At 33.3% G+C, this 11370-nt stretch overlaps 2 protein-coding genes across 3 annotated transcripts; both read left to right on the forward strand.

Moving 5' to 3' along the window:
- Window positions 1-342: 342 nt before the first annotated feature.
- On the forward strand, window positions 343-10947 carry LOC115960108 (TMV resistance protein N-like). 2 transcript variants are annotated; one of them, XM_031078812.1, is made up of 12 exons: window positions 343-1130; window positions 2688-3789; window positions 3978-4250; window positions 4353-5126; window positions 5249-6229; window positions 6341-6650; window positions 8126-8312; window positions 8418-8544; window positions 9496-9558; window positions 10256-10309; window positions 10567-10653; window positions 10744-10947. In XM_031078812.1, the coding sequence occupies exons 1-5, from the start codon at window positions 640-642 to the stop codon at window positions 6035-6037; spliced, it is 3429 nt and encodes a 1142-aa protein (XP_030934672.1). In that variant the 5' UTR covers window positions 343-639; the 3' UTR covers window positions 6038-6229; window positions 6341-6650; window positions 8126-8312; window positions 8418-8544; window positions 9496-9558; window positions 10256-10309; window positions 10567-10653; window positions 10744-10947. The 2 variants fall into 2 exon arrangements, with proteins under 2 accessions (XP_030934672.1, XP_030934673.1); XM_031078813.1 differs by having other exon boundaries at window positions 344-1130; window positions 3660-3789.
- Window positions 8483-10869, forward strand: LOC115961473 (signal peptidase complex subunit 3B-like). Its single transcript, XM_031080453.1, has 5 exons — window positions 8483-8544; window positions 9621-9702; window positions 10256-10309; window positions 10567-10653; window positions 10744-10869. The coding sequence occupies exons 1-5, from the start codon at window positions 8483-8485 to the stop codon at window positions 10867-10869; spliced, it is 411 nt and encodes a 136-aa protein (XP_030936313.1).
- Window positions 10948-11370: the final 423 nt, after the last annotated feature.

Raw genomic sequence — 11370 nt, forward strand, 5'->3', positions numbered from 1 at the left:
TTTGAGTGAGATTTTTGATAAAAAATTATTGTCCTGAGTGGATTATACTTTCTTTACTTTTTCATTTTTCTCCTCTCCGAATAACCAAACAAAGGAAAGTTTTAATATTTCCCTTCCCTTCTCTCTTCTTTCCGCAATCAGTGTCATGGAAAAAGAGGGGCAATTTGTAGGAAAATGAGAAACGTGTGGACCTCTCTTTGAACTTTGTTAAATTACATGGAAGATGGCTACCTACTTTTATTACCATTTGTTTATTACATCTCACTTTCGAATGACTAATAAGATAGGAAATTACCATTTTGTTTGACCACAATGACCAGCATGTTGCTTAGAAAGTTCCAAGATTTATTTTAGGTTTCACACGGAAACTTGCATGATATTGCAATAAAAAAAAGCATATGTGGCTCTTGGAAAGTTCAGAGAGTCAAACCAAAAGCAATGTAAAAAGCATCAATATGGGACTTTAAAGTTCAAAGAGTTGCTGGACACACCGAAAGCAAGTCACCTTTAAAGTATCCTCTTGCTTGCATTCACCCTCTTCCTAATTTGTCTTTCACTTTCCTGAGTTATATTGCAACCCCTTCATAGTTTTCTTTCTCCTCCTTTCAGATCTTTACAGCTGTTTGCTCATAAATCTTGATGGCTCTTGTGACCTGCAAAGAAGCCTCATCTTCTTCTTTCACCCACCAACCCAAGAAATTTGATGTCTTCTTGAGTTTCAGAGGTGAAGATACCCGTCTTGGTTTTGTAGGTCATTTGTATAATGTTTTGTGTCAACGGGGTATCAACACCTTTATTGATAATAACCTTCAAAGGGGAGAAGAAATTTCTGTAGGACTTCTCAAAATCATTGAAAGTTCAAGGATTTCAATAATTGTATTCTCTGAAAACTATGCATCCTCCAAATGGTGCTTGGATGAACTTGCCAAGATTGTTGAGTGTAAGGAAAAAGACCAATTAGTGCTACCGATTTTTTACAACATAGATCCATCAGAAGTTCGTAACCAAGAAGGAAAGTTTGGAGAAGCACTATCTAAACATGAAGAAAAATTGAAGGATGACAAGGTGCAGAGTTGGAGGGAAGCTTTATTTGAAGCTGCAAATATATCTGGTTGGCATTACCAGCGTAGGTATGTATTTAATGACAACTATTGTACTTTTTATGAGTTTCATTGGTTTGCTATGATAAGTAATTTTATTACTAAACAACAATTACCACTAATTTATCAGTGTTAGTTTTTTGGTCAAATTATGAATGATTATTTTTCTTCATATCCACTACTATAGAAGGTTTTTTTTGTTTTTTGTTTTTGTGTTTTTGTTTTTGGGTTGAGAAAACACTACTATAGAAGTTAGCAGGCAATGTAGAAATAGAAAGATTTAAAAAAAAAAAAAAAATTACCTTACCAAGTAAATAGGAGTTTCTCCCACATATTATTTATTTAAAAAACATTTCCCAAAAATATCCTTAATAATTTAGTTCTAGTCTTTTTTTTTTTTTTTTTTTTTTTTTTTTTACAAGATAAAAATTTTACTTTAGCCTAATTTAAGAAATGTATATGTGTCTCATCCAAAAAAAAAAAAAAGTGTATATATGTGTGAAGCTCCTTTCTAGAAACTTGAATCCCGGCCTTTACTCTCCACACCCCACTAGCAATTAAAACTTGCAGAGTAATTATCGCGACAAGGGTGCGTGGTAGTAGTTCTAGTATTAAAAATGAGTTGTAAGTTGTAACAAGTTTCAATTATCAGTAACTAGATTTTCATTGCAACTCACGATAAAAAAAAAAGAAAAAGATTTTCATTGCAACTTTATGCTAAATGTATAATTATCATAATCATACTGAAATAATGGCTTTTTTTTTTGAGAGTCAAGCAATGGTTGAACCGTCAAATTGGTAAACAATATGAAAATTCGGACGTTATGACAAAAACGTTAGTTTCACAACCAAAAAGCTAATTAAATCATGAAAATTGATGGTTTTAAAAAAAAAAAATACTGAACCACATGGTTTTATTCAAAACGTTTGGTCTTTAATGTTAATTTTTTTTTATATCAAATTAATAACTATACTTTCCTTCAATTATGCACTTTTATTTATGGTCTTTTTTAAGTCTTTCTCTTTTAAACTTTGAAATGAGTAGTCAAATGATCAATTCAAGTAACTTATTATTTAGTCATTATTTATATAAACATATGTAAATTCAATATATGAACAATAATATCCTATTAATTTCAATCTATGTAATTCCTACATATTTATGTTTAAATTGAATGTAAGTTCATCTTTTTATAGTTTATCTTCTTTTTTTATTTTTATTTATTCATATTTAAAATAAATTTATCATTAGTACAACGGTTGAGTCAATCATCTAATGGTTGAACCAATGAACTACCATACCACCTTGATGATTGAATGCTCAATACGTCATGACAACTATGTCTAGAACCCTAAAACTAATATATATATATATATATATATATATGCTAACATAATGATTGTTATAGATTTTTGAATTTGTACATGCCACTTACTGTATTTGATAATTATTCAAATTTAATTCACAAGCCGAACATCTTAAATTTAGTTCATTTTCATATTTCTATTTTCTTTTTCTAAATTGTGTGTGTATATATATGATAAAAATCTAAATCGTATATTGTTTTCATGTTCTGTGAATGACAGTTGCAGTGAGTTTGAATTTATCCAAGGAATTGTTGAAGAGATCTCAAATTTTAAATTAAATCGCACACCGTTATTTGTCGCACGATACCCAGTTGGAATAAATTATCATGTAAAGACCATACTTTCAGATATTGAGTCAAATGATGGTCATATAATGGGTATCTATGGCTCTGGTGGAATAGGTAAGACAACAATCGCAAAAGCTATTTTTAATAGAATTTGTGATCATTTTGATGGATTTTGTTATCTGGAAAATTTAAGAGAAAGATCGGGGACAGATGCTGGTGTAATCGAACTACAAGAGACACTTCTTCTTGAGATCTTAAGGGATAGAAATTTAAAGGTGGGTAACAAATCTAGAGGAATCAATATGATCAAGGAAAGACTTTCATTTATGAGGATCCTTTTAGTTCTTGATGATGTTGATGAATGGATCCAAATAGAAAATTTGCTTGGAAGATGCAATTGGTTTGCTTTTGGAAGCAAAATCATTATAACAACAAGAGATAAACACTTGTTAGCTACTCTTGGAAAATGTTGTTCAACCTATGAGGTTAAGGAATTAGATCAAGATGAAGCTCTGGAACTCCTTAGTATGCATGCCTTCCAAAGCAAAAAACCTAAAGAAGATTATTTGGAACTTGCAAATAGAGTTATACAATATGCCAGGGGACTCCCATTAGCTCTAGTAATAATGGGTGCTGATTTAAATGGAAGAACTAAACCTCAGTGGAGAAATGCAGTAGATAAGTATGAAAGGATTCCTAATAAAGAAATTCAAAAAATACTCGAAATAAGTTATGAAGGATTGGATGAAATTGACAAAGATATTTTCCTTGATATTGCATGCTTCTTTAAGGGATTTTTTAAGGAGTATGTCATGGATATATTGAATGCTTGCGATTTACATCCAATATATGGAATTCAAAAACTTATGGATAAGAGTCTAATAACTGTTGATCAATATGATAGATTGTTGATGCATGACTTGCTACAACAAATGGGTAGGGACATTATTCGACGGGAATCACCACGAATGCCTGGAGAGCGTAGTAGGCTATGGTGTTATGAGGATGTTCATAAAGTACTAACACAAAATATGGTATGCATTATCTTGGTTCATTTTCTACTTTTTTTTTTTTCAAATGGCAAATGTAGTGATTATTTTCCATTTAAATGTTGAAGAAAATTTAAGTTTATTAGTTTAGTTCTTGTTTAATTTTAACTGTCATTATACTTTTATTGAATTTTAATTCATAGTATGATTGACTTGATGCTTTGTCTAATTAGGGATCGGAAAAAATTCGAAGCATAATGATATGCTCACCTGAACCATTAAAGATGAAATTAGAACCTAAATGTTTTGAGAAGATGAAAAATCTCAAGTTCCTCATGGCTAGTAATGTAGATATTTGTAGAGGTCTCAAATATCTTCCTAACGAATTAAGGGTTCTTGATTGGTCGGGATTTCCTTTATCTTCCTTACCATCCAATTTTGATCCTCAAAAACTCATTGCACTCAATATGCCAGAAAGTCAGGTTACATTGGACAAGCTTTTCAAGGTATAATCATTTTTATTTATTTATAAATTATTATTACTTTATTAAACTATATTTTAATAACGTTTGTTGGAATTAAATATTTTTATTTTCTTTTTTCTACAGAGGATACAATGCAAAAACTTGACATATATGAATTTCAATTCCAATCAATACATTAGGGAATTATCCGACTTATTGAGTGCCACCCCAAATGTAAAGAAATTGGATCTCCAAAATTGTAGAAAATTAGTCAAGATTCATGACTCTATTGGATGTCTTGATAAGCTTGAAAGCTGGGATCTCGGGGGTTGCATTGAACTTCAAATTCTTCCAAGTTGTATCGTGATGAAATCTCTTAAATATTTACGTCTTTATACTTGTAAAAGGGTTAAGAGGTTCCCCGATATTCCACAAGAAATGGAAAATTTAAAGTATCTAAATTTGGGACAAACTGCCATTAGAGAGCTTCCTCCATCAATTGGAAATCTCATTGGACTTGAGCGACTAGATATAGGTTCCAGATTCTATTTGTGTCAGCTTCCAACTAGCATTTATAAATTGCAACATCTTCGCCAGCTCTTGCTTTATGGTAATGTCAAATTTCCAAAGGACGCATGCAATTCTTACAGTGGCTTTTCAAAATATTGTTTTCCAAAGTTGAATTTTCTAAAAAAGTTGACTTCTTGCTTCCCCGACTCAGAGAAATGTTTATTATCATGGAGTAAAGATTTGAACCTCAGAGAAAGCATTATCAGATTCAATAGATTAAATTTTCTTCTAATTAAGGATTCCAAGTTCCTTAAGAAAATTCCAAAGCTTCCAGAAAGTATAAGACAAGTAAATGCAACAAATTGCATCTCGTTGAATTCAGAATCATTAAGAAAATTAATCCTTCAGGTACCCCTCTCTCTCTCTCTCTCTCTCTTAAAGTAATAATAGAAACAATTTTGGTTACCTTTGCAAATACATTTACTAGATTTGCTAAACTTCAATTTCTTAAAATTCCTCATTTCATGTAGTTTGGAAGAATTTTAGGGCTTTCACCAAATATGAAATGTTCAGGTGTGAAACACAAAGTATTAATGGATTCGCATTCACATCGCAAATTATCGAATCAGATTTGTTGTTCTTCCCGGGTCTCCCTCTCCAAGTTCTACGCAATTCATGATGAGTCCTTTCCCACTCTAGATGCATATCTGGTTGATTCTGGAGAGAGATATGTTATTAAAGTACCAGGAAAGAAGATTTCGAATTGGATCAATCATCAAAGCATAGAAAGTTCCATATCATTCTGGGTTGGTCCTGAGTTTCCCTCAATTGCTGTTTGTGTTGCTTTTCATCTAATTCCGTTGAAGGACAGTTACGCTAATAATGATAAGTGCGGTTCTATTCGTGATGATATAATCTATTGCATTTGTGATATCCACATTTTTACCAATAGTCGTAAGCGACGTCGCATTGTTAGGACGCATTTATATGGATTGAAGTGTGATAATCTGTGGTTTTACGGTGTACCTCACAGTCGATTACAGAGGGAATTTGGAGACTTGATGCAAGGTGATCGGAATCATGTTGAGATTTCATGTAAAATCGCTCATTGGGTATGTAGAAATGGAAACTACGCTCCTATGATTGCAAGGATGGGTGTGCATGTGGAATGCGTATGTCCTCCTCAGAATTCAGTTATCATCCAACACAATTCTCAAAATGTTGATGACGGCACAGAGCTACTCGCACCTTTACTATCTCAAAATGGTTCACATACGGACTCAGATGCAGGAGACCCTTCAAGCTCCTCTAGTCCCTGATGACATCTGATTCAAGGCGTCTAGTGGATATACAAATGGGCTTGACTTATGTTTGGGTATTGACTCAGCAGATGGTAATGAGTTTGATTTGGGTTCTTCTTCAATAGCCAATCCCTTTATAAAAAATGACTCCATTTTCAATCTATATCCACCGTCAAAGAAACTGAGTCCGATGCGAAGAAATATGCCCAGGTATTATTTTTACATTGAAACTATTTTCTGCTAGAAGACTTAATTCAAAAAAATGTGTAGTTTCTTATTTTATTTGAATAGTATATGATTTTAATTGTCTTCAATGCGTAGGCAGTACGATAGTGGGTGGCCAAATCAGAGTACTCTTCATAGAATGACTCAGCTGTAACATAATGTCAACCTCCTCTAGTCTTTCACGAAACTGGGCACCCCTCTTTGCCAATTGATTCAAGGCTTCAATTAGATGTGACAAATGGGTCTGACTTGGGTTTGGGATATGACTCTATTGTTGGAGATGGGTTTGATTTAGTTCCCTCTTCAATGGCCTATTCCTCTGTAAACTATGATTCAGACTTTAATCCAAATACACAGTTGAAGAAGATGAGAACCTCTTGATCAAATTCCTCGAAAACATGACAAGGTACTGTTATTAAATTGAAATTTTTTTCCTTTGCATCATTTTAGTTCAATTTCTTTCTCCTTGTTGAATGACAAAGTATGTCACCCACTTTATTATATTGTTTGATTTCAATCATTGAGTATCTTTATCACTTTTCAGTCTGTCTCACTAAATTATCACCCTTATTCATAAAGGGGTACAAACCCAATTTGAAAGGATGTGGCAATGCGAAGAAAATAATAGTATTAATAAAAGGAAATTAGTAATTTGATCAACAAATATCATCTCATGGCTTATAGCTTTGCAGGGTAAGAATACTTGGCATAGGTGATCTGTCACTCTTTGAAGTTGGCCTCTAATTGGGTATTTAAATAAATATGTAACTATGCTTCTACCAAGTGAGAAATCTTATGCATGGGTCAGTTTTTTTTTACTAGTTGGACATTTTCTTAATACATTTTCTGCTTAAGATGTTGCCTTAAGAATCCTGGCTACCCTTCTTTTTATTCAAAGTTTCAAACATTGCAGACTTCGAACTAACATTTTGTTTTCAGCTTTTTTTTTCCTAGTTGAACAATTTTTTAGTATGAATAAAACTGTGATTAAAGTTTCCTGCATTACGTAAATAGTGACCACTGATGATATCTTTGGATAACTTATATCAAGGTGCAGTGCTTTCTCATCAGTAATGTTGCTAGGATAAAGGATTTTCCTTTTTCATTTCCTCTGGCTGTCACTAAAGAGTACCCTACAGCACAGATGTGCACATGCACACTTTTTCTTTTTCGCATATATTTTTTTCCCTTGATGAAATGATGCAAATACTGTCGTCATGAACTAAATAAAATGTTACTGGGTTACATCGGTTGTTAACACTTTCATCATGAAGTAAATAACATGTTAGTAGGTAACATAGGTTGTAGAACATGATTCATATTTATCAGTGAACATTGAACGGGATAATTTTTTAGTAGCTCTCATTAAAAAAATGACATTTTGAATGAGAGTCCAGATGGAGTTTTATAAAAAGAATGGATCTGATTTGTGCTTGATTTATGGTAATGAAAGTTGGAATGATAGATCAAGTTGTTTGGACTTAAAATTAGAGATCAACAATAATGCCGTTTGGATGGGGATTGATTGTAATTGGGAATATACAATATCCAGCTTGTGGGTCTCAAAATCTTCTCAAAGAAAAATAAAAATTCTACAACTTTGTAAGCCCAAACATGTTCTCAAAATGTTCAGAGAACCATCGAGGAGTAGTTGAGGAGAGGCCATGTGTAGTCAAAACATATGTGAGTATTGAGGAGGAGTTGGAAGCTTGCTGGTTGGTGTAACCCTAGATGGCAGAAACTTGTAATGCACTGCCTAAAGAGTGTTCTACTTAAGCACTCTTTACTTATAAATTGCCAAAAAAAAAAAAAAAAAAACGGAAAAAAAGATAGAAAGCTCTACGCAATCTGTCTTGATGCTCTCTATGTCTCGTTTTTTAGGTACCCGGTGCTTTTGAACAACTCAGGCTTTGCAACCTCATGATGAAAGACTAGAGAGGCTTGTTAAGAGTCTGCACAGCTCCTGATAGCTGACAATTGGTGATCACCGCTAAAGGGTTTTGGCAAGCTTCTGCCAAGATGGAGAGGTGGCTAGGGTGGCATGCTAGCTTTTGTGGTCAAATCACAGGTAGGGAAAAGAAAAAGACTGCTAAGATATTTGGCAATCAAATTTTTTTTTCTGAGAGCTAAGTATAAAGGATTTTCTTAACCTATCCTCTTGATTGCAAGTCAGATATTAGAGGATGCACGTGTTATTTGCTGAAGAAGAGAAGGCTACCTTGAAGATTAGAAGTGATAATGGAAGACACTTCTGACTTGCTGAAGCAGGGGATGCAATTGTTATTTGCTGTCCATAACAGGTATTAACTGAGGCTAGGGTTCTTCGTTGACCAACCCTTTTTGTTGTATCAATAGAAAAATAAATTTTTTTAAAAATTAAATGTATGTCCATTCTAGTTAATATAGCTTTTTAGGTGGGTTTGGGCTTATGATTATAAACTTCAACCCAAGAAGATAAAAGCCACCTTTTCTCCCTTCTAACACATTATTTGACAGTAATTTACTCAAGGTGGATTTTGACTTTCGCTTTATCTATTTACACATCATTATACACTTGGTAGAAATTTTGTTTTTAATTTTAATGTTGTCAGAAAAATCAAATACTTGAATATGAATTGGGTTTTGTTTTCTGAATCAGTTGTTTTCTTATGCCTCTATTCAGCACAGTGCTTCCATAGCAAAACCTCTTCAGGGTTGTTCTGCTTTTTTTCCTCTTCTGAATTTGGTAGGCTTGACTGCAACACAAATTGTTTAGTTTAGTGTTGTAATCTTGTAGTGTGATTAAAATAGAGAGGATTGGTTAACTGGCTTGGTTAATTGAAATACAAATGGTAGAAAACTAAATGATGCTTTTATTTTCTCACAAAAGTTGAGTGTGTGTGTGTGTGTGTTTTTCTGTGTGTACAAACATACATAACTATTTATTTAAAAATAGCTCACATTCCATTAAATAGAGCCATTTTAAAATCTTCTATCTTATTTTAGAAAATAAATTGATCTAGAAATTGTTAAAGCCTCTGAATTAATATAAAATCTGGACCTATCAAGTAGGGGATGTTGAGTAGTGGAGGAAGGTTCTTCTTTGAACTGTCATATGTGAAGTTAGAACCACCTAATGGAACTGTCATATGTTTTATAACTAAAGGTGTTATAAGTCCACATCAAACTTGAACAATGTTTCCTCTCTATTCTCTATTCATCTATTAGTTAATGGTTCTAATTGAAGTAACGTGTCTTCCACTCTTGTGCAGGTCAGCTTGACATTGAATATATCAGCAGACTTATAGTCATTGTTTACATGGAATACAAAGCAGGTTAACCACTTGACAATTTCTTGTGTTTCAATTTTGTAATGATTCTTACTCATGCTGTACAGACTGCTTTTAATTGTATTTGTGTACAAAAGAGGGTTGTCTGAAGTTAATGTTTGGAATTTGGACTTATCATGCTTACATCTCGTATATGGAGTATAAATATTTGCTTTTTTTTTTTTTTTTGGTTTGTTTGTTTTATTTATTTATTTACTTTTTATAAGTATATATGGAGTATAAATATGAGGTTCTGACTAAGATGTTTGGTTGTCCAAAACTCCAGGTGCCTGATTAGGTATGTTTTAAGGATTGATATATTTGCTATGAGAGTTTTAGAATTTCTTAAAATTGCTATTTTCTATTGATGCTAATTCTAAAGTATCTATATATGTGGCTTTGAATAAGAGTTTGGGATCCATCATTCTAGGAATCCTGTTGAGTGTATCTTAAAGATTGATTTAATTGTACAGAAATTTGTTCATATTTCTTTCTTTCCCTCTGTTTTGTTTGGTTGGAGTTATTTTCCTATTAATTTCATGAAAGTTGAAAATCTGTATAAACACTGCATGCCAATTCATATTAATGGAATTGCTTGAATATAATTGACTCTTCACTGAGGTTCCTGCCAGTTATTCTTTTATACTAATATTAATCAACCATCAAAGCTGATTTAGAATTTTTATCCACTGTATCTTTTTAGGTTTTCGTATTTCTAGCTGCCGAGTATGAAACCCCAAAGAATTCCTTAAATCAGGTAAGCTTTGGCATTTGGCTGCATTTTTATTTTTGGGTCCTCCGTATCTTGTCGTGTTGAGTATTTGTGGTTTAGTATTTCATTTCTAGAGATGTATTGGACTAGAAATTGTTGGTCTTTTACATGTTCCCAATTGCCTATGTCATTGCCACAACAGCCTGTATGGCATGCCCACTTGACTATCGTTATATATTTCATGTTTTGCTGCACAAATACCATGTCCATCGCATGATTTGTTTTGAAATTTCCTTTTGCAGATTTCACTTTGGGATGGCATTATAGCTTCTAAAGAGCATGCAAAGTTTTGGACGCATACCTCCAACAAGTATCGTTTTATTGATCAGGTATGCTGCCTTTATGTAGTAGTCTTACTCAATTCTCTCATCCTTTTTCTTGGCTTATGAGAAAATTAATTTCACCTTTCATTTGTGCAGGGAAGCAACCTTCGTGGTAAAGTTTTTCACTTGACATTGCATTGGCATGTCATGCCCAAGACTGGCAAGGTGTTTGTGGACAAAATAGTCATGTCTGGATACCGCTTGCCAAAGGAATATAGATGAGGTTTCTTGTGGAGGATTTAACCTAACTATCCTCAAGGTAAAAAGAAAATGCACTAGAAAGAATCGAAGTTTTACAATAGCGACTTAGACCGCTAACATCCTATTGCTACCCACCAGTAGAAACTTATTGATACGACCACGTGCAAGCTCCGAGACTATGGACTCTTTTTTTCTTTGGCCTTTGCAAAACACAAACACCTACGTTTGTGACTTTGAGATCCCACTCAAAAGTTTAGCAACACAAACTCTCCTGTTTGTGATTCCAAGACCACCCTTGAAGGTTTAGATCATCAGCACCTTTGATGACTAGAGGAGGCAGCAACTTCTACAACATCAGATCTTGAGATTCTCCAAGGAATAACACCAGAAGAAGACATAAGAGAGCTTTTTAGGAACAAAACCCTAAATACAAAAGAGGCACACTCTTCTTTCTCTGAAAAATCTTATAAAAACGTGCTTAAAGTTTCCTTTATATATTGAGAGAAGTAGATCTAAAACCTT

Source organism: Quercus lobata, chromosome 9, assembly GCF_001633185.2.
Source record: "Quercus lobata isolate SW786 chromosome 9, ValleyOak3.0 Primary Assembly, whole genome shotgun sequence".
NCBI lineage: Eukaryota > Viridiplantae > Streptophyta > Magnoliopsida > Fagales > Fagaceae > Quercus > Quercus lobata.

Excerpts from the sequence above, each read along its gene's own strand:
- LOC115960108 (XM_031078812.1), top strand. The coding sequence starts at position 640 with ATGGCTCTTGTGACCTGCAAAGAAGCCTCATCTTCTTCTTTCACCCAC. Across the intron at positions 4,251-4,352 it reads CATTGGACAAGCTTTTCAAG|AGGATACAATGCAAAAACTT; the intron begins GTATAATCATTT and ends TTTTTTCTACAG. Across the intron at positions 5,127-5,248 it reads TAAGAAAATTAATCCTTCAG|TTTGGAAGAATTTTAGGGCT; the intron begins GTACCCCTCTCT and ends CATTTCATGTAG.
- LOC115961473 (XM_031080453.1), top strand. The coding sequence starts at position 8,483 with ATGGAAGACACTTCTGACTTGCTGAAGCAGGGGATGCAATTGTTATTT. Across the intron at positions 9,703-10,255 it reads ACTTATCATGCTTACATCTC|GTTTTCGTATTTCTAGCTGC; the intron begins GTATATGGAGTA and ends GTATCTTTTTAG. Across the intron at positions 10,654-10,743 it reads AGTATCGTTTTATTGATCAG|GGAAGCAACCTTCGTGGTAA; the intron begins GTATGCTGCCTT and ends TCATTTGTGCAG.